At 39.6% G+C, this 19,434-nt stretch overlaps 1 protein-coding gene, 1 long non-coding RNA gene and 1 other non-coding gene across 5 annotated transcripts in view; 1 reads left to right on the top strand and 2 right to left on the bottom strand.

Annotated features, from left to right (window-relative positions):
* LOC141583772 (uncharacterized) overlaps nucleotides 1-19,434 on the top strand; it is a 42,626-nt gene that overhangs the window by 5,019 nt on the left and 18,173 nt on the right. The window lies entirely within an intron of this gene.
* SVEP1 (sushi, von Willebrand factor type A, EGF and pentraxin domain containing 1) overlaps nucleotides 9,298-19,434 on the bottom strand; it is a 210,617-nt gene continuing 200,480 nt past the window's right edge. The window contains exon 48 of one of the 3 annotated variants that reach the window (XM_074395151.1): nucleotides 9,298-9,822. In XM_074395151.1, coding sequence (XP_074251252.1) covers nucleotides 9,801-9,822 — 22 coding nt within the window. In that variant the 3' untranslated portion in view covers nucleotides 9,298-9,800. The remainder of the gene's footprint in view (nucleotides 9,823-19,434) is intronic. The other 2 variants (XM_003925239.4, XM_074395153.1) reach the window with 2 other exon arrangements.
* Nucleotides 19,223-19,327, bottom strand: LOC120366466 (U6 spliceosomal RNA). The gene has a single exon (XR_005581125.1). It is a non-coding gene; the product is annotated as a U6 spliceosomal RNA (small nuclear RNA).

Below are 19,434 nucleotides of genomic sequence, written 5' to 3' on the forward strand. Positions count from 1 at the left end.
TTTTTTACTTTTGTGTCTGATTTTTTTTATTTAATTTTACGTTAGGTGCTGGAGTACATGTGCAGATCATGCAGGATTGTTGCATAGGTACACACGTGGTAATGTGGTTTTCTACCTCCATCCCCTCATAGGTATAATTTTCTAATTTTCTTCCTTAAGACTATATTTCTTATTTGTATAATACATATGTATATATTTACTGAAATTGTGGGGGAATTTTTACTATATTTGCTACTTATAATTAATATGCAGGGAAGCTTTTTTTTTTTGTATATTTATCTGGTTCTCATCCAGTTTACTGGACTCAGTGCTTCTAATGGATTTTAATGCCTTTGAGTTTTCATCTTACAAAATGTATTATTATATCTCCTGCCAAAATGAAACTGTGACAGTTTTCTCATTTTTATACTCTTTATTTATTTTATATATTATTGCTCTGGCTAGAACTGAAGAATAATGCTTAAGGTGAATAGGAATAGCTATTTCGCTTTGTTTCTGATTTAAAAGTCAGGCATGTAGTGGTTCATAATAGGATTGATTATAATTGAATCAGATAAACTTTAGTATGCTGAACACTTGCTACTTTTTTAGAAATTTAAGAATGCGTTGAATTTTATCAAATTCCTTTTTGAAATTTATTGCTCTTATGCATTTCATATTGTATCATTGTAAAATACCATCTGCCTGTCAAGTATTGTTTTTAAAAATTAAATTTGCTAAATATCACCTAGTGTTAGATATAGGTCAAAAATGCAGAAACAGTGGAGTAGGAAGTTGATGAGTTTTTGGAGTAAGTCAGACTTGGGGTTCATTTGGTTTTGCGGTTTATTTTAGATCAGCTATTCAGAGTTTCACTTTCCTCATCTATAAAATAAATATAATAATACATATCTCAATATAATTGTTGTGAGGATTCAAAGAACTAATGTCTTTACAAAACCTACTGCAATATGTTGCAGATATTAGTTGTTCAAAAACTGGTTTGAAAGCTAAAGTAAATGATTGATTTATAGTTTATTTTCATCTTTGTTAGGTTTTTTGCATCCATGTGATTTTTGGTGATTATCTGGCAAATATTACTCAATGTTTGTCATATTTTTCAGCTTGTGGGATAGTTTATACAGCATTGGGAATGGCTTCCCCTTCAAAAATTTACTAGAAGATATATCTAGTATGAAAGATTTTTAAAATTTCTGTTTTCCTACACTGGGTCTTCCGTGCATAGTATGGAAGATTTTAAAATAATATTCTTCAACTATTTTTAGTATTGTTATCTGTGACTCACATTTCTAAATATGTATTATTTTCACATGTCACTTGTATGGTACTTTACTTCCTTACATTCTCTGCATGCCAGGACTACTTAGACTTATTGTGAAAATATAAACCTTTCAGCCTATTCAAAGTAACCCAATACAAACTCCACTTTGAGGGTGGATTTATTTAGTAGGTACTTTCAGAATTGAGAGTTGTATTTTTAGATTTTATTTTCCATTATACTGTAGGTTCTGGGGTACATGTGCAGAATGTGCAGTTTTGTTACATAGGTATACACGTTCAGTGGTGGTTTGCTGCAATCATCACCCCGTCATCTACATTAGGTATTTCTCCTAATGCTCTTCCTCCCCTAACCCCTCACCCCCTGACAGGCCCTGGTGTGTGATGTTCCTCTTCCTGTGTCCATGTTTTCTCATAGTTCAACTCTCACTAAGGAGTGAGAACATGCAGTGTTTGGTTTTCTGTTCTTGTGTCAGTTTGCTGAGAATGACGGTTTCCAGCTTTATCCATATCCCTGCAAAGGACATGAACTCATCCTTTTTTTACAGCCACACATAGTATTCCATGGTGTACATGTGCCACATATTCTTTATTCAGTCTATCATTGATGTGCATTTGGGTTGGTTTCAAGTCTTTGCTATTGTAAACAGTGCTGCAATAAACATACGTGTGCATGTGTCTTTATGATAGAATAATTTATAATCCTTTGGGTATATACCCAGTAATGGAATTGCTGGGTCAAATGGTATTTCTATTTCTAGATCCTTGAGGAAACACCACACTGTCTTCCACAATAGTTGAACTAATTTACACTCCCACCAACAGTGTAAAAGCGTTTCTATTTCTCCTCATCCTCTCCAGCATCTGTTGTCTCCTGAATTTTATTTTTATTTTTGTACTTTAGGTTCTAGGGTACATGTGCAGATCATGCAGGATTGTTGCATAGGTACATACATGGCAATGTGGTTTGTTGCCTCCATCCCCCGTCACCTATATCTGGCATTTCTCCCCATGTTATCCCTCCCCAACCTCCCCCACTCCGCTGTCCCTCCCTTGTCCCCCCAGCAGACCCCAGTGTGTGATGCTCCCCTCCCTGTGTCCATGTGTTCTCATTGTTCAACACCTGCCTATGAGTGAGAACACTTGGTGGTTGATTTTCTGTTCTTGTGTCAGTTTGCTGAGAATGATGTTTTCCAGATTCATCCATGTCCCTACAAAGGACACAAACTCATCATTTTATGGCTGCATAGTATTCCATGGTGTATATGTGCCACATTTCCCTTGTTCAGTCTATCATTGATGGACATTTGGGTTGGTTCCACGTTTTTGCTATTATAAACAGTACCACAATGAACATACGTGTGCATGTGTCTTTATAATAGAATGATTTATAATCCATTGGGTATATACTCAATAATGGGATTGCTGGACCAAATGGAATTTCTATTTCTAGGTCCTTGTCTTCTTCTGAAAAGTGTCTGTTCATATCCTTCACCCACTTTTGGATGCATATTTTTTTTTCTTGTAAATATGTTTTCATTCTTTGTAGATTCTGGATATTAGCCCTTTGTCAGATGGGTAGATTGCAAAAATTTTTCCCATTCTGTTGGTTGCCAGTTCACGCCAATGATTGTTGCTTTTGCTGTGCAGAAGCTCTGGAGTTTAATTAGGTCCCATTTGTCTATTTTGGCTTTTGTTGCCAATGCTTTTGGTGTTTTAGTCATGAAGTCCTTGCCTATGCCTATGTCCTGAATGGTTTTCCCTAGGTTTCCTTCTAGTATCTTTATGGTGTTAGGTCTTATGTTGAACTCTTTAATCCATCTGGAGTTAATTTTAGTGTAAGGTGTCAGGAAGGGGTCCAGTTTCTGCTTTCTTCACATGGCTAGCCAGTTTTTCCAACACCATTTATTCAACAGGGAATCCTTTCTTAATTGCTTGTTTTTGTCAGGTTTGTCAAAGATCAGATGGTTGTAGATGTGTGGCATTGCCTCCGAGGTCTCTGTTCTGTCTCATTAGTCTGTATCTCTGTTTTGGTACCATGCTGTTTTGATTACTACAGTCTTGTAGTATAGTTTGAAGTCAGGTAGTGTGATGCCTCCAGCTTTGTTCTTTTTTCTTAGGATTGTCTTGACTGTGTGGGCTCTCTTTAGGTTCCATATGAAGTTTAAGGTGTTTTTTTCCATTTCTGTGAAAAAAGTCTGTGGGAACTTGATGGCTTAGTACTGAATCTATGAATTACTTTGGGCAGTATGGCCATTTTCACAATATTGATTCTTTCTAACCATGAGCATGGAATGTTTTTCATCTGTTTGTGTCCTCTCTTATTCCCTTGAGTAGTGGTTTGTAGTTCTTGAAGAGGTCCTTTACATCCTTTGTTAGTTGTATTCCTAGGTATTTTGTTCTCTTGGTAGCAATTGTGAATGGAATTTCACTCATGATTTGGCTGTTTGTCTGTTATTGGTGTATAGGAATGCTTGTGATTTTGCGCATTGATTTTGTATCCTGAGACTTTGCTGAAGTTGCTTATCAGCTTAAGGAGATTTTGGACTGAGATGATGGGGTCTTCCGAATATACAATCATGTTGTCTGCAAATAGAGACAATTGGATTTCCTCTTTTCCTATTTGAATACCCCTTATTTATTTTTCTTGCCTGGTTTCCCTGGCCAGCACTTCCAATAATATGTTCAATAGGAGTGGTAAGAGAGGGCATCCTTGTCTTGTACTGGTTTACAAAGAGAATGCTTCCGGTTTTTGTCCATTCAGTATGATATTGGCTGTGGGTTTGTCATAAATAGCTCTCATTATATTGAGATATGTTTCATCAGTACCTAGTTTGAGAGATTTTAGCATAAAGGGGTGTTGAATTTTGTCTAAGGCCTTCTCTTCATCTATTGAGAGAATCATGTGGTTTTCACTTTTGGTTCTGTTTATGTGATGGATTATGTTTATAGATTTGTGTATGTTGAACCAGCCTTGCATCTCAGGGATGAAGCTGACTTGATCATAGTGGATAAGCTTTTCGGTTGGATTCAGTTTGCCAGTATTTTATTGAGGATACTTGCATCAATGTTCATCATGAATATTGGCCTGAAAGTTTCTTTTTCAGTTGTGTCTCTGCCAGGTTTTGGTATCAGGATGATGTTGGTCCCATAAAATGAGTAAGGGAGGCTTCCCTCTTTTTCTGTTGTTTGGAATAGTTTCAGATGGAATGGTAACAGCTCCTCTTTATACCTCTGCTAGAATTTGGCTGTGAACCTGTCTGGTCCTGTACTTTTTTTGGCTGGTAGGCTATCAATTTCTGTTTCAATTTCAGGCATTGTTATTGGTCTATTTGGGAATTTGATTTCTTCCTGGTTTAGTCTCAGGAGGGTGTAAGTGTCCAGGATTTTATTAATTTCTTCAAGATTTATGGGTTTATTTGCATAGAGGTATTTATAGTATCCCTCCAATTTGATTGCACTGTCATCTGAGAGACTGTTATGATTTCCATTCTTTTGCATATGCTGAGGAGTGTTTTACTTCCAATTATGCAGTCAATTTTAGAATAAGTGCGATGTGCTCAGAGGAATGTATCTTCTGTGGATTTTGGGTGGAGAGTTCTGTATCTGTCTATTAGGTCCGCTTGGTTCAGATCTGAATTCAAGTCCTGGATATCTTTGTTAATTTTCTGTGTTATTGCTCTATGTGGGGTGTTAAAGTCTCCCACTGTTATTTTGTGGGAGTCTAAGTCTCTTTGCAGGTCATTAAGAACTTTTGCTTTATGTATCTCGCTGTTCCCTGTAATTGCTGCATATATATTTAGGAGAGTTAGCTTTTCTTGTTGCAATGATCTGTTTACCATAATGTAATGCCCTTGTCTCTTTTGGTCTTTGTTGGTTTAAAGTCTGTTTTATCAGAGACTAGCATTGTGACCCCTGCTTTTTTTTTGCTTTCCATTTGCTTGGTAACTCTTCCTCCATCCCTTTATTTTTGAGCCTATGTGCGTCTTTGCATGTGAGATCTCCTGAATACAGCATATTGATGGGTCCTGACTCTTTAGCCATTTTGCCAGTCTGTGTCTTTTAATTGGGGCATTTAGCCCATTTACATTTAAGGTTAATATTGTTATGTGTGAATTTGACCCAGCATTTTTATGCTAGCTAGTTGTTTTGCCCGTTAGTTGATGCAGTTTCTTCATAGTGTTGATGGTCTTTACAATTTGGTATGTTTTTGCAGTGGCTGGTACTGGTTGTTCCTTCCATGTTTAGTGCTTCCTTCAGGAGCTCTTGTAAGGCAGGCCTGGTGGTAACAAAATCTTTCGGCATTTGCTTGTCCATAAAGGATTTTATTTCTCCTACACTTATGCAGCTTAGTTTGGCAGGATATGAAATACGGGGATGAAAATTCTTTTCTTTACGGATGTTGAATATTGGTCCCCACTCTCTTTTGGCTTGTAGGGTTTCTACCAAGAGATCTGCTGTGGGTCTGATGTGCTTCCCTTTGTGGGTAACCCAACCTTTTTCTCTGGCTGCCCTTAGCATTTTTTTCTTCATTTCAACCCTGGTGAATCTGATGATGACGTGTCTTGGGGTTGCTCTTCTTGCGGAGTATCTTTGTGGTGGTCTCTGTATTTCCTGAATTTGAATGTTGGCCTGCCTTGCTATGTTGGGGAAGTTCTCCTGGATATTATCCTGAAGAGTATTTTCCAACTTGGTTTCATTCTCCCCATCACTTTCAGATATACTGATCAAATGTAGATTTGGTCTTTTCATATAATCCCATATTTCTTGGAGGCTTTATTCACTTCTTTTCACTCTTTTCTTTCTAATCTTGCCTTCTCAATTTATTTCACTGAGTTGATCTTCAGTCTCTAATATCCTTTCTTCCACTTGATCAATTCAGCTATGGAAACTTGTGTATGCTTCACGAAGTTCTTGTGCTGTTGTTTTTCTGCTCCATCATTTATGTTCTTCTCTATGCTGGTTATTCTAGTTAGCATTTCATCTAACCTTGTTTCAAGGTTCTTAGCTCCTTGCTTTGGGTTAGAACATGCTCCTTTAGTTTGGAGAAATTTGGTATTACTCACCTTCTGAAGCCTGCTTCTGTGAATTCATCAAATTCATGCTTCATCTAGTTTTGTTCCCTTGCTGGTGAGGAGTTGTGATCCCTTGAAGGAGAAGAGGCATTCTGGTTTACGGAGATTTCAGCCTTTTTGTACTGGCTTCTTCCCATCTTTGTGGATTTATCTACCTTTGGCTTTTGAAGTTGGTGACCTTTGGGTGGAGTCTCTGAGTGGACATCCTTTCTGTTGATGAGACTACTTCCTTTTGTTTGTTAGTTTTCCTTCTGACAGTCAGGGCCCTCTGTTGCAGGTCTGTTGGAGTTTGCTGGAGGTCCACTCTAGACCCCGCTTGCCTGGGAATCACCAGCAGGGGTTGCAGAACAGCAAGGATTGCTGCCTGTTCCTTCCTCTGATAGCTTCATTCCAGAAGGGTGCCCACCAGATGCCAGCCAGAACTCTGTTGTATGAGGTGTCTGTCAGCCCCTGCTGGGAGGTGTGTCCCAGTCAGGATACATGTGGGTCAGGGAACGATTTAAGGAGGCATTCTTTCCCTTATCAGAGCTCAGGTGCTGTGCTGGGAGATCGGTTGCTCCTTTCAGAGCTTTTGGGTGGGACATCTAAGTCTGCTGAAGCTGTACCCACAACTGCCCCTTTTTTCAGGTGCTCTTTCCCAGGAAGGTGGGGCCTTTATTTATAAGTCCCTGACAGGCTGCTCTCTTTTTTCAGAGATGCCCTGCCCTGCAAGGAAGGAGTCTAGTGACACAGTCTACCTGTAATGGCCTTACTGAGTTGCCATGGGCTTTGCCCAGTTGCTGTGTAAACTTCCGGGTGACTTTGTTTACATAGGCGAGGTTAAAGCCACCTGCCTGAGCCTCAGCAGTGGCAGAGGCTTCTCCCTGCATCAAGCTCTAATGCAGGCGTCCCCAAACTTTTTACACAGGGAGCCAGTTCACTGACCCTCAGACCGTTGGAGGGCTGCCACATACTGTGCTCCTCTCACTGACCACCAATGAAAGAGGTGGCCCTTCCTGAAGTGCGGCGGGGGGCCAGATAAATGGCCTCAGGGGGCCGCATGCGGCCCGCGGGCCGGGCCGTAGTTTGGGGACGCCTGCTCTAATGTCTCAAGTTAAGCTCAGACTACTGTGCTGGCTGCAAGAATTTCAAGTCAGTGGATCTTAGCTTGCTGATCTTCATGGGGCTGGAACCTGCTGAGACAGATCACTTGGATCTCTGACTTCAGCTCCCTTGTTTAGGGCAATGAGTAATTCTGTCTCACTGGCATTCCAGGCTCAACTGGGGTATGAAAGAAAAAAAAAAACTGCTGCAGTTAGCTTAGTGTCTTCCCAAATTGCTACCCAGTTTGTGCTGGGAACCCAGGGCCCTGCTGTTGTAGGTCCCAGAGGGAATCTCCTGGTCTGAAGGTTGTGAAGACCATGGGAAAAGTGCCAGAGTGCAAGAGTGCCTGGAAAAGTCCCTAATGACTTCCCTTGGCTAGGAGATGGAGTTTCCCTGCCCCTTGCGCTTCCAGGTGAGACAATGCCCCACCCTGCTTCAGCTCGCCCTCCTTGTCCTGCATTTAACTATCTATCCAGTCCCAATGAGATGAACTAGGTACCTCAGTTGGAAATGTGGAGATCACTTGCTTTTGCATCACTGCCACTGGGAGCTGTGTACAGGAGCTGTTCCTGTTCAGCCATCTTGCTGGAAAATCCCCAAGTGTTGTTTTCAGTTGCTTTCCTTAGCTTAAATTTTTCTGGTACTATGTTTTTTTATTACTTGGATTTTGGGCTGTGTTTATTTTCCCTCTCCTCTCCTCTCCCCTCTCCCCTCTCCCCTCTCTTCCACCCCTCCCCTCTCCTTTCCTCTCCTGTCTTTCCATCTCAGCTCACTGCAGCCTCAGACTATCAGGTTCAAGAAATCGTCCTGCCTCAGCATGCCCCCTACAACCCCCAAGTAGCTGGAGCTACAGACATATACCACAATGCCCAGCTAATTTGTTTGTTTGTTTTTTTGGTAGAGATGGGGTTTCTCCACGTTGACCAGGCTTGTTTTGAACTACTGAACTTAAGCTATCTGCCTGCCTTGGTCTTCCAAAGTGCTAGGATTGTAGGTTTGAGCCATTGCATCTGGTCTTTTTGGCTGTATTTTTATGTCTTATGATTATAAATGACAAAGATCAACATGGTTTGGAAGTTAATGGACTATGGGTAAACTTATTAAAAGGTGGACTCATAAGCATGTAAGACTGGTCATGAAAGTGAATGTCAAGAGAAAGAAGGAGGAGTTAATGGCTGAGGGATGCCTATGGCAGTGAAGAGAACCACTAGGAGAATCAAGATCTTTTTCATTCTTTCTGCATTCCTCCACAATGCTACATTGCACCCTGAGGCCTATGTGGGAGTAGTTTTCCCAGAGGATGGAGGCAAGCTGATTATGAGTTTCCTATTTTAAAACAAAATTTAGAGTTTGACCTTATATTTTGAAATCTGGGGAAATCTTCATCTTGGTACAAGTATTGTGATAGAGCAAGCTGATGATGAGGACTGAGGGGCAGCTCGGCTTTCTCTTAGGCGGCTCCGAATCTTTTTCACAGGTGGGACCAGGAGCACAACTCTGGGGAACATGTTACATTTGCCTTTTTCCTTCTCTTTCCCTGTCTTCCCCTTCCTATCTCCTCTCTCCCAAAATAGTGAATTGTGGGATTACCAGTCCAGGTATCAGCTCTCTGTTAAGCTTCCAGTCCTTGCATTTCTGATTCCAGACATAAGAAAGAAGGCGAGCACTTTCATTGTGAACCAAGCTCATATGCTCTTTCCCCACATCCATGTAGTTAATGCCTACAGCTTTTCAAATGTTGAGAAAAGAATTAGCCAGCCTACCCTAAGTACCAGTACATAATTGTGTGGTGGAGGGTACTAGGTCCAACAGTTACTCTCTGATTAAATGAAAGAAAAAACTTTTATTATTATACATATTGCAAAGAATATGGAACCAGAACGAAGGGGTCCCCTTTATTGTAAGGGGTCTCCTATGTTGTACCAGTAGCACAGATGAAAGATCATGAGTCCTTTCTATAATTCCCTGGCCACCTCATAAAATGGTACTATCCAGCAAAATATTATTTAGTAGCAAAATATATTTTAATTATAAAATGATTTTAAGTAACTGAATAAAAATGTGTACCAGGAACTTTCCCAATAGACAGAAGAATATGTACATTTTGTGAGGGTAGAGCACCATCTATTTAATATAATTTTTATATAGAAAATACAGGCATATTTGAAAATGAAAACATGTAAGAAAGTATGTCACAAGGAATAACAAAATATATCACAAAATAAAAAAGTAGCCCCAAGTAACAAGATTACTAAACAACACCCAGCACCATGTTGGACTTTCTGTGCATAAGTTCCAGGATGCCCAGGCACTACCAAGGAGAGATGATCCTGCTTTTGGGAGAGCCAGTTGGTTTTGCAGTGGTTAAAACCCAGTCCTCCTCTTCCTGGAAAAGAAAAAGTAGCCAAATACGTTGAAAAGAAAATATTAAACTGAAGAGCTAACATCTCTTTAGGGTTTGATGAAAACAGGATTGAAACTCTCAGATACCAGGTATTATCTGTGATGTTTATAGGGAATGAGGGTCATTCTTTGAGATAACTAAGAGGCATGGGAAACAAGTGCTAACTTATGTAAAGATCTGAGAAGCATCTGACCTGAGTTTTAGTCTTCATTCTGCCACTAGTTTTTCATCTTACAATCCTCTTTTCTGTAAAATGAGAGGTTTGGAGCTAATGAACCTAAAGGTCTCTTAGTCCACTAACCATCTATAGTTTTTAGGTACAGTATTTGTTTAGGATCAGCTTTCTGAAGATGTGCACAGAGGTCAGAGGAAACACAATTTCTTTCTCAACAACTGAATTATCTGGGAACAAGGCCAGGCCCGTCTTATTTGTCAGTAGAGAAGGTTACATGTTGAGGGATTTAATGGATGCCACAAGGCATTTCTCTACCAGTTTGACACTCATGTCAGGAAACTGTTCCATCTGTTAACAAGCCTTTACTGAGCACTGTACCTGTACAAGACACTAGGCATATTTTTTTAAAAAATTATACTTTAAGTTCTGGGGTACATGTGCAGAACATGCAGGTTTGTTACATAGGTACACACATGCCATGGTGGTTTGCTGAATCCATCACCCCATCATCTACATTAGTGATTTCTCCTAATGCTATCCCTCCCCAATTCCCCCATCCCTGCTATCCCTCCCCTAGCTCCCCCACCCCTCAACAGGCCCCAGTGTATGATGTTCCCCTCACTGTGTCCATGTGTTCTCATTGTTCAGCACCCACTTATGAGTGAGAACGTGCGGTGTTTGGGTTTCTGTTCTTGTGTCAGTTTGGTGAGAATGATGGTTTCCAGCTTTATTCATGTCCCTACAAAGGACATGAACTTAACCTTTTAGTATTCCATGGTGTACATGTGGCACATATTCTTTATCCAGTCTATCACTGATGGGCATTTGGGTTGGTTCCAAGTCTTTGCTATTGTGAAAAGTGCTGCAATAAACGTGTGTATGTGTCTTTATAATAGAATGACTTATAATCCTTTGGGTATATACCCAGGAATGGGATTGCTGGGTCAAATGGAATTTCTATTTCTAGATCCCTGAGGAATCACCACACTGTCTTCCACAATGGTTGAACTAATTTACACTCCCACCAACAGTGTAAAAGCGTTCCTATTTCTCCACATCCTCTCCAGCATTTATTGTCTCCTGATTTTTTAATGATTGCCACTCTAACTGGTGTGAAATGGTATCTTAATGTGGCTTTGATTTGCATTTCTCTAATGACCAGTGATGATGAACTTTTTAAAATATTTGTTGGCTGCATAAATGTCTTCTTTTGAGAAATGTCTGTTCATATCCTTTGCCCATTTTTATATGAATTTGTTTTTTTTCTTGTAAATTTGTTTAAATTCTCTGTAGATTCTGGATATTAGCCCTTTGTCAGGGGAAGATTGCAAATTTTTTTTCCCATTTTGTTGATTGCCAGTTCACTCTAATGATAGAAAAGCTCTTTAGTTTAATTAGATCCCATTTGTCTATTTTGGCTTTTGTTGCCATTGCTTTTGGAGTTTTAGTGATGAAGTCCTTGCTCATGCCTATATCCTGAATGGTATTGCGTAAGGTTTTCTTCTAGGGTTTTTATGGTGTTAGGTCTTATGTTTAAATCTTTAATCCATCTGGAGTTAAATCTTGTGTAAGGTGTAAGTAAGCAATCCAGTTTCAGCTTTCTGCATATGGCCAGCTGGTTTTCCCAACACTATTTACTAAATAGGGAATCCTTTGCCCATTGCTTGTTTTTGTCAGGTTTGTCAACGATCAGATGGTTGTAGATGTGTGGTATTATTTCTGAGGCCTCTGTTCTGTTCCATTGGTCTATATCTCTGTTTTGGTACCAGTACCATGCTGTTTTGATTACTGTAGCCTTGTAGTATATAGTTTGAAGTCAGGTAGAATGATGCCTCCAGCTTTTTTTTGTTAGGATTGTCTTGGCTATACAGACTCTTTTTTGGTTTCATATGAAGTTTAAGGTATTTTTTTCCATTTCTGTGAAGAAAGTCAAAGCTTGATAGGGATAGCATTGAATCTATAAATTACTTTGGGCAGTATGGCCATTTTCACAATATTGATTCTTCCTAACCATGAGCATGGAATGTTTTTCATCTGTTTGTGTCCTCTTATTCCTTGAGCAGTGGTTCTTAGTTCTCCTTGAAGAAGTCCTTCATATCACTTGTTATTTGTATTCCTAGATATTTTGTTCTCTTTTTAGCAATTGTGAATGGGAATTCACTCATGATTTGGCTATTTGTCTGTTATTGGTGTATAGGAATGCTTGTGATTTTTGCACATTGATTTTGTATCCTGAGACTTTGCTGAAGTTGCTTATCAGCTTAAGGAGATTTTGGGTTGAGACAATGGGGTCTTCTAAATACATAATCCTGTTGTTGCAAATACAGACAATTTGACTTTCTTTTTTCCTATTTGAATACCTCTTATTTCTTTTTCTTGCCTGATTGACCTGGCCAGAACTTCTAGTACTATGTTTAACAGGAGTGGTGAGAGAGGGCATCCTTGTCTTGTGCCAGTTTTAAAAGGGAATGCTTCCTGGTTTTGCCCTTTCAGTATGATATTGGCTGTGGGTTTGTCGTAAATAGCTTTAATTATTTTGAGATATGTTCCATTGATACCTAGTTGATTGATGGTTTTTAGCATAAAACGCTGTTGAATTTTGTCTAAGGACTTCTGTGCATCTATTGAGAGAATCATGTGGTTTTTGGTTTTGGTTCTGTTTATGTGGTGAATTATGTTTATAGATCTGTGTATGTTGAACCAGCCTTGCATCTCAGGGATGAAGCCAACTTGATCTTGGTGGATAAGCTTTTTGGTGTGCTGCTGGATTCAGTTTGCCAGCATTTTATTGAGGATTTTCACATCAATGTTTATAATGGATATTGGCCTGAAATTTTCATTTTTAGTTGTGTCTCTGTTGGGTTTTGGTATCAGGATGATGTTGGTGTCATAAGATGAGTAAGGGAGGATTCCCTCTTTTTGTATTGTTTGGAATAGTTTCAGAAGGAATGGTACCAGCTCCTCTTTATGCCTCTGGTAAAGTTCAGACCCGTCTGGTCCTGAACTTTTTTTGATTGGTAGAATATTAATTGCTGCTTCAATTTCAGACCTTGTTATTGGTCTGTTCAGTGGATTTGACTTCTTCCTGGTTTAGTCTTGGGAGGGTGTAAATGTCCAGGAATTTATCCATTTCTTGTAGATTTATTAGTTTATTTGCATAGAGGTGTTTATAGTATTCTCTGTAGTAGTTTGTATTTCTGTGGGATTGGTGGTGATATCTCCTTTATCATTTTTTATTGTATCTGTTTGGTTCTTCTCTCTTTTCTTCTTTATTAGTCTGGCTTGTGGTCTATTTTGTTAACCTTTTCAAAAAACCAGCTCTTGGATTCATTGATTTTTGAAGGGGTTTTTTTGTGTCTCTATCTCCTTCAGTTCTGCTCTTATCTTAGTTGTTTCTTGTCTTCTGCTAGCTTTTGAATTTGATCTTGCTCTTCTAGTTCTTTTAATCATGGCATTAGGTTGTTGATTTTAGATCTTTCATCCTTTCTCTTGTGGGCATTTAGTGCTATAAATTTCCCTCCACACACTGCTTTAAATGTGTCCCAGAGATTCTGGTACGTTGTTATCTTTGTTCTCATTGGTTTCAAAGAACATCTTTATTTCTGCCTTCATTTCATTACTTATCCAGTAGTGATTCAGGAGCAGGTTGTTCAGTTTCCATGTAGTTGTGCAGTTTTGAGTGAGTCTCTTAATCCTGAGGTCTAATTTGATTACACTGCGGTCTGAGAGATCGTTATGATTTCTGTTCTTTTGCATTTGACAAGAAATATTTTACTTCCAATTATGTGGTCAATGTTAGAGTAAGTGCGATGTGGTGCTGAGAAGAAAGTATATTCTGTGGTTGGGGGTGGAGAGTTGTGTAGATGTCTATTAGGTCCACTTGGTCCAGATCTGAGTTCAAGTCCTGGATATCCTTGTTAGTTATCTGTCTCATTGATCTGTCTAACATTAACAGTGGAATGTTAAAGCCTGCCACTATTATTGTGTGGGAGTTTAAGTCTCTTTGTAGGTCATTAAGAACTTTTGCTTTATGTATTTGGGTGCTCCTGTATTGAGTGCATACATATTTAGGATAGTTAGCTCTTCTTGTTGTACTGATCCCTTTCCCATTATGTAATGCCCTTCTTTGTCTTTCTTGAATTTTTTTAGCTTAAAGTCTGTTTTATCAAAGACTAGGATTGCAACCCCTGCTTTTTGATGCTCTCCATTTGCTTGGTAAATCTTCCTCTATCCCTTTATTTTGAGTCTGTGTGTGTCTGTGCATGTGAGATCGGTCTCCTGAATATAGTACACCCATGGGTATTGATTCTTTATCCAAGTTGCCAGTCTGTGTCTTTTGATTGGGGCATTTGGCTCATTTACATTTAAGGTTAATATTGTTATGTGTGAATTTGATTCTGCCATTTTGATGCTAGCTGGTTGTTTGGCTTGTTAGTTTCTTCATAGTGTTGATGGTCTTTACAATTTGGTTTGTTTTTGCAGTGGCTGGTACTAGTTGTTCCCTTCCATATTTAGTGCTTCCTTCAGGAGCTCTTGTAAGGCAGACTTGGTGGTGACAAAATCTCTTAGCAGTTGCTTGTCCATAAATGACTTTATTTCTCCTTCACTTATGCAGCTTAGTTTGGCAGGATATGAAATTCTGGGTTGAAAATTCTTTACGGATGTTGAATATTGGTCCCCACTCTCTTTTGGCTTGTAGGGTTTCTACCGAGAGATCTGCGTGGGTCTGATGGGCTTCCCTTTGTGGGTAACCCAATGTTTCTCTCTGGCTGCCCTTAGCATTTTTCCCTTCATTTCAACCCTGGTGAATCTGATGATTATGTGTCTTGGGATTGCACTTCTTGCAGAGTATCTTTGTGGTGTTCTCTATATTTCCAGAATTTGAATGTTGGCCTGCCTTGCTAGGTTGGGGAAATTCTGCTGGATATTATCCTGAAGAGTATTTTCCAACTTGGTTTCATTCTCTCCATCACTTTCAGGTACACTGATTAAATATAGTCTTGGTCTTTCAATAATCCCATATTTCTTGGAGGCTTTATTCATTTCTTTTCACTCCTTTTTTTTCTAATCTCGCCTTCCCACTTTATTTTATTGAGTTGATCTTCAATCTCTGATATCCTTTCTTTGGCTTGATGGATTCAGCTATGGAAACTTGTATATGCTTCACGAAGTTCTTGTGCTGTGTTTTTCAGCTCCATCAAGTCGTTTATGTTCTTCATGCTGGTTAGTCTAGTTAGCATTTCATTTAAACTTGTTTCAAGGTTCTTGGCTTCCTTGCATTGGGTTAGAACATTCTCCTTTAGCTTGGGGAAATTTGTTATTACCCACCTTCTGAAGCCTGCTTCTGTCAGTTCATCAAACTCATTCTCTGTCCAGTTTTGTCCTCTTTCTGGTGAGGAGTTGTGATCCAATGGAGAAGAGGCACTTGTTTTTGGAGATTTTGGCCTTTTTGCACTGTTTTCTTCCAATCTTTGTGGATTTATCTACCTTTGGTCTTTGAAGTTGGTGACCTTTGGATGGGGTCTCTGAGTGGATGACCTGTTGATATTGAGACTACTTCTTTTTGTTTGTCAGTTCTCATTCTAACAATCAGGGCCCTCTTCTGCAGGTCTGCTGGAGATCCACTCTAGACCCTGCTTGCCTGGGAATCACCAGCAGGGGTTGCAGAAAAACAAAGATTGCTGCCTGTTCCTTCCTCTGGTAGCTTCGTCCCAGAAGGGTGCCCACCAGATGCCAGTCAAAGCTCTCCTGTATGAGGTGTCTGTCAGCCCCTGCTGGGAGGTATCTCCTAGTCTGAATACACAGGGGTCAGGGAGCCACTTGAGGAGGCAGTCTGTTCATTATCAGAGTTTGAGTGCTGTGCTGGGAGATCTGTTGCTCACTTCAGTGCTGCTCCACAGGGACATTTAAGTCTGCTTAAGCTGGACCCACAACCATCCCTTTTCCCAGGTACTCTGTCCCAGGAAGGTGGGGGCTTTATTTATAAGTCCCTGATGGGCTGCTGCTCCCTTTTTTGAGAGATGTCCTGCCCAGCAAGGTGGGAGTCTAGTGACATCATCTTTCTGCAGTGGCCTTGCTGAGCTGCAGTGAGCTCTGCCCAGTCACTGTGTCAACTTCTGGGTGACTTTGTTTACACAGGTGAGGTTAAAAATACCTACATACCCCTCCATCCATGGAGCTTGCAAGTCCCAGGTCGAGCTCAGACTGCTGTGCTGGCTGCGAACATTTCAAGTCAGTGCTTGCTGGTATTTGTAGGGGTGGGACCCGCCTAGCTAGATCACTTGGCCCTCTGGCTTCAGCCCCCTTTTTCACAGGAATTAGTGGTTCTGTCTCTCTGGCATTCCAGGTGCCACTGGGGTACAAAAAATTGCTGCAACTTGCTCCATGTCTTTTCAAATGATCGCCTAGTTTTATGCTGGAAAACTAGGATGCTGGTGTCATAGGCATGGGAGGGAATTTCCCGGTCTGTGTGTTGTGAAGACCATGGGAAAAGCACAGTATCTGAGCCAGGGTGCCAGAGTGCCTGGAAATGTCCCTAATGGCTTCCCTTGATTATGAGAGGGAGTTTTCTGGCCCCTTGCATTTCCTGGGTGAAGTGATGCCCCGCCCTCCTTCAGCTCACCCTCCTTGGGCTGCACCCACTGCCTAATCAGTTCCTATGAGATGAATCAGGTATCTCAGTTGGAAATGCGATCATCCATCTTCTGTGTCACTGTCACTGGGAGCTATACACTGGAGTTATTCCTATTTGGCCATCTTGCTGGAATTTTTTTTTTTTTTTAAATAAGATCTTAGTCTGTTGCCCAGGCTGGCATGCAGTGGCACAATCTTGGCTCACTGCAACCTCTGCCTCCTTGGTTCAAGCAATCCTCCCACCTCAGCCTCCTGAGTAGCTGAGACTACAGGCATGTGCCACCACGCCTGGCTGATTCTCATATATATATGTTTATATTTATATTGAGGCAGGATCTTCCTTATATTTCCCAGGCTGGTCTTGAACTCCTGGGCCCAAGTGATCTGCTTGCTCAGATTACAGGCATGAACCATCACGCCCAGCCCAGCATACAAACCGTAAGGCATTCAGTCTCGTAGGAAAGAAGGAAAAATTATATGGTAACATTTATTGTTTTGACTTCTCAGAAAAGCATTCTCCCTCTCCCACTTTCCTTTCTTCTGGGAGTTACCGGACTCTCCTTCCTTTTACCCAGTTTTCAACAGAATTACTCTTTATGTTGGTACAACATCATCCAGCCTAGGACAGTTCATTGATTCATGCTTGGCCATCGAATCCATCAGATCAATCAAGGCCCTGGATTTTTAAACTGAGACAGTGCACTATATCTCCAGATATTATATGGTGACATGTAAAAAATTCTGTAAGAAATTTTGACCTGGCCAGGCATGGTGTCTCATGCCTGTAATCCCAGCACTTTGGGGAGCAAAGGTGGGTGGATCACCTGAGGTCAGGAGTTTGAGACCAGCCTGGCCAACATGGAGAAACCCCATTTCTACTAAAAATACAAAAATTAGCCAGGTGTGGTGGCACATCCCTGTAGTCCCAGTTACTTAGGAGGCTGAGACAGGAGAATCGTTTGAACCTGGGAAGCAGAGGTTTCAGTGAGCCAAGATTGTGCCACTACACTCCAGGCTGGGCACTTGAGTGAGACTCCATCTTAAAAAAAAAAAAAAGAGAGAGAAATTCTGTCCTTCCCTTCCATGTGAACTGAACAGAAGAAAACCACTCTGCAGCAAGATAAAGGATGGAGCAGACCCTGGAAGAGGCAGTGACATGGGAGGTAGGGAGGCACAGGTGGCTTTCAAGTCCCTAGATTGATTCTCCTGATGCTCAGCTACTCCTCTGTCTTTGGGTTTCATACAAGGCCCCTCTATTGTGATAATAAATTCCTTTCTACTTAAACTAGTTAGAGTTTTAACAAGAATTACAGTATAAGGAGGAGAAGACTACCTGGTCCTCTGGGTTGCTAGTTAGCCTTCCCTTGAATGTGGGTTCCACCGCTCAGCTTAATTTGTCATTATTTGTCTTGGATGCCTATATCAAACTTTTGCCTAAAAAAATCTAGATTTTTTCCCTTATTAATATACAATATTGTCATACAAGCTAATAATTATCATTTTCTTGATCAAGAAAGAACTCCTATGAACACATTTTTAAAATTATGCAAACTCTCTCTGGGCTTCCTTTTCTTTATCTGTGAAATGAAGAGGTTGAAATATTAAATGTAATATTATAAGAAAGTACTACTTTGTTTTTTTCTGAGTCACCTTTTTTTTTCTTTTATTCCTTTTTGGCTCTAATTTTCTTAAATTCAACTCTGCTCCCAGGTAAAGGTATAATCTTTGGCAGCTTCTAAATATATTTGTCCATTTCGAATTTGCAGTTTAGGGTTTTATTTTTTCTCTTTTTGCAGAGATGGTATACACTTGAGATGATGTGAGGAAATTCATTGGCATTAGATAAACTTTTTTGTTAAATAAGGTTTTACTTTAATTGCTTTTTTATATTTTCCAGTTGACTTTGGCATTCCAATCAACATGACAAATCAGAAAATGAAAAATAAAAGTTATTTTCGGTTAACTGAATTTTTTCCACTTTAAAAAATGAATATGAAAATACCCATTTGTTTTTAATGATTCCTATCCGATGGGGGTGAGTGTACATAATACAAATCTAAGTGCAGTGATGTATATGGAAAGTCTTAAAATATAGCTGATAATATTTCAACATTGCAACACTGGTGAGGACAATGTTTGAATATTGAAAATATTTTATCTATAGTATGGCACAATATGGCTGATATTTTCCTGATGTTTATAAAAAGGTATAAATGATCTTTTAACTATTTTCCCTTTGACTTCTTTTTGTAATAGTCTTTTTAAACTATGATATTTATCTGGTCAGAAATGAAAAACCAATGAAAAAACATATTGTTACATAATCTTTTTGTAGTCAATGAAATCCTATGCATATAAACACTAAAATATAACATAAAAATATTTTACTTTAAAAATAAACATGTCCTATCAATTCAATACTATTTTTATTGTGATCAAGAACTTAAACATCCATTGGGCCATTTTCAATAAAACACATTGAGTTTATTTTATATCCTTGCAGCTGTGGGATGCGATCTTCTGTTCAAGGAGATGATTTATTATGTACCCAATTTTTTTCCTTTTTAATTGCAAAAAAATATGGAATGCATCACAAATTTGTATATCATCCTCTAGCATGGCTCATACTAATCCTCTCTGTAAAGTTTGTTTTAGTATATGTGCTGCTCAAGTGAGCACAAGACTGCTTATTTTTGAGATATTCTTTTTTTATTTGTCAATCCTGAACTAATATTTCTTAGCTTCGGCTTTAGTTCAAATTTAGAGAGCATGTCTCAAAATGGATG

This window comes from Saimiri boliviensis, chromosome 2, assembly GCF_048565385.1.
Source record: "Saimiri boliviensis isolate mSaiBol1 chromosome 2, mSaiBol1.pri, whole genome shotgun sequence".
In the NCBI taxonomy this organism is placed as follows: domain Eukaryota; kingdom Metazoa; phylum Chordata; class Mammalia; order Primates; family Cebidae; genus Saimiri; species Saimiri boliviensis.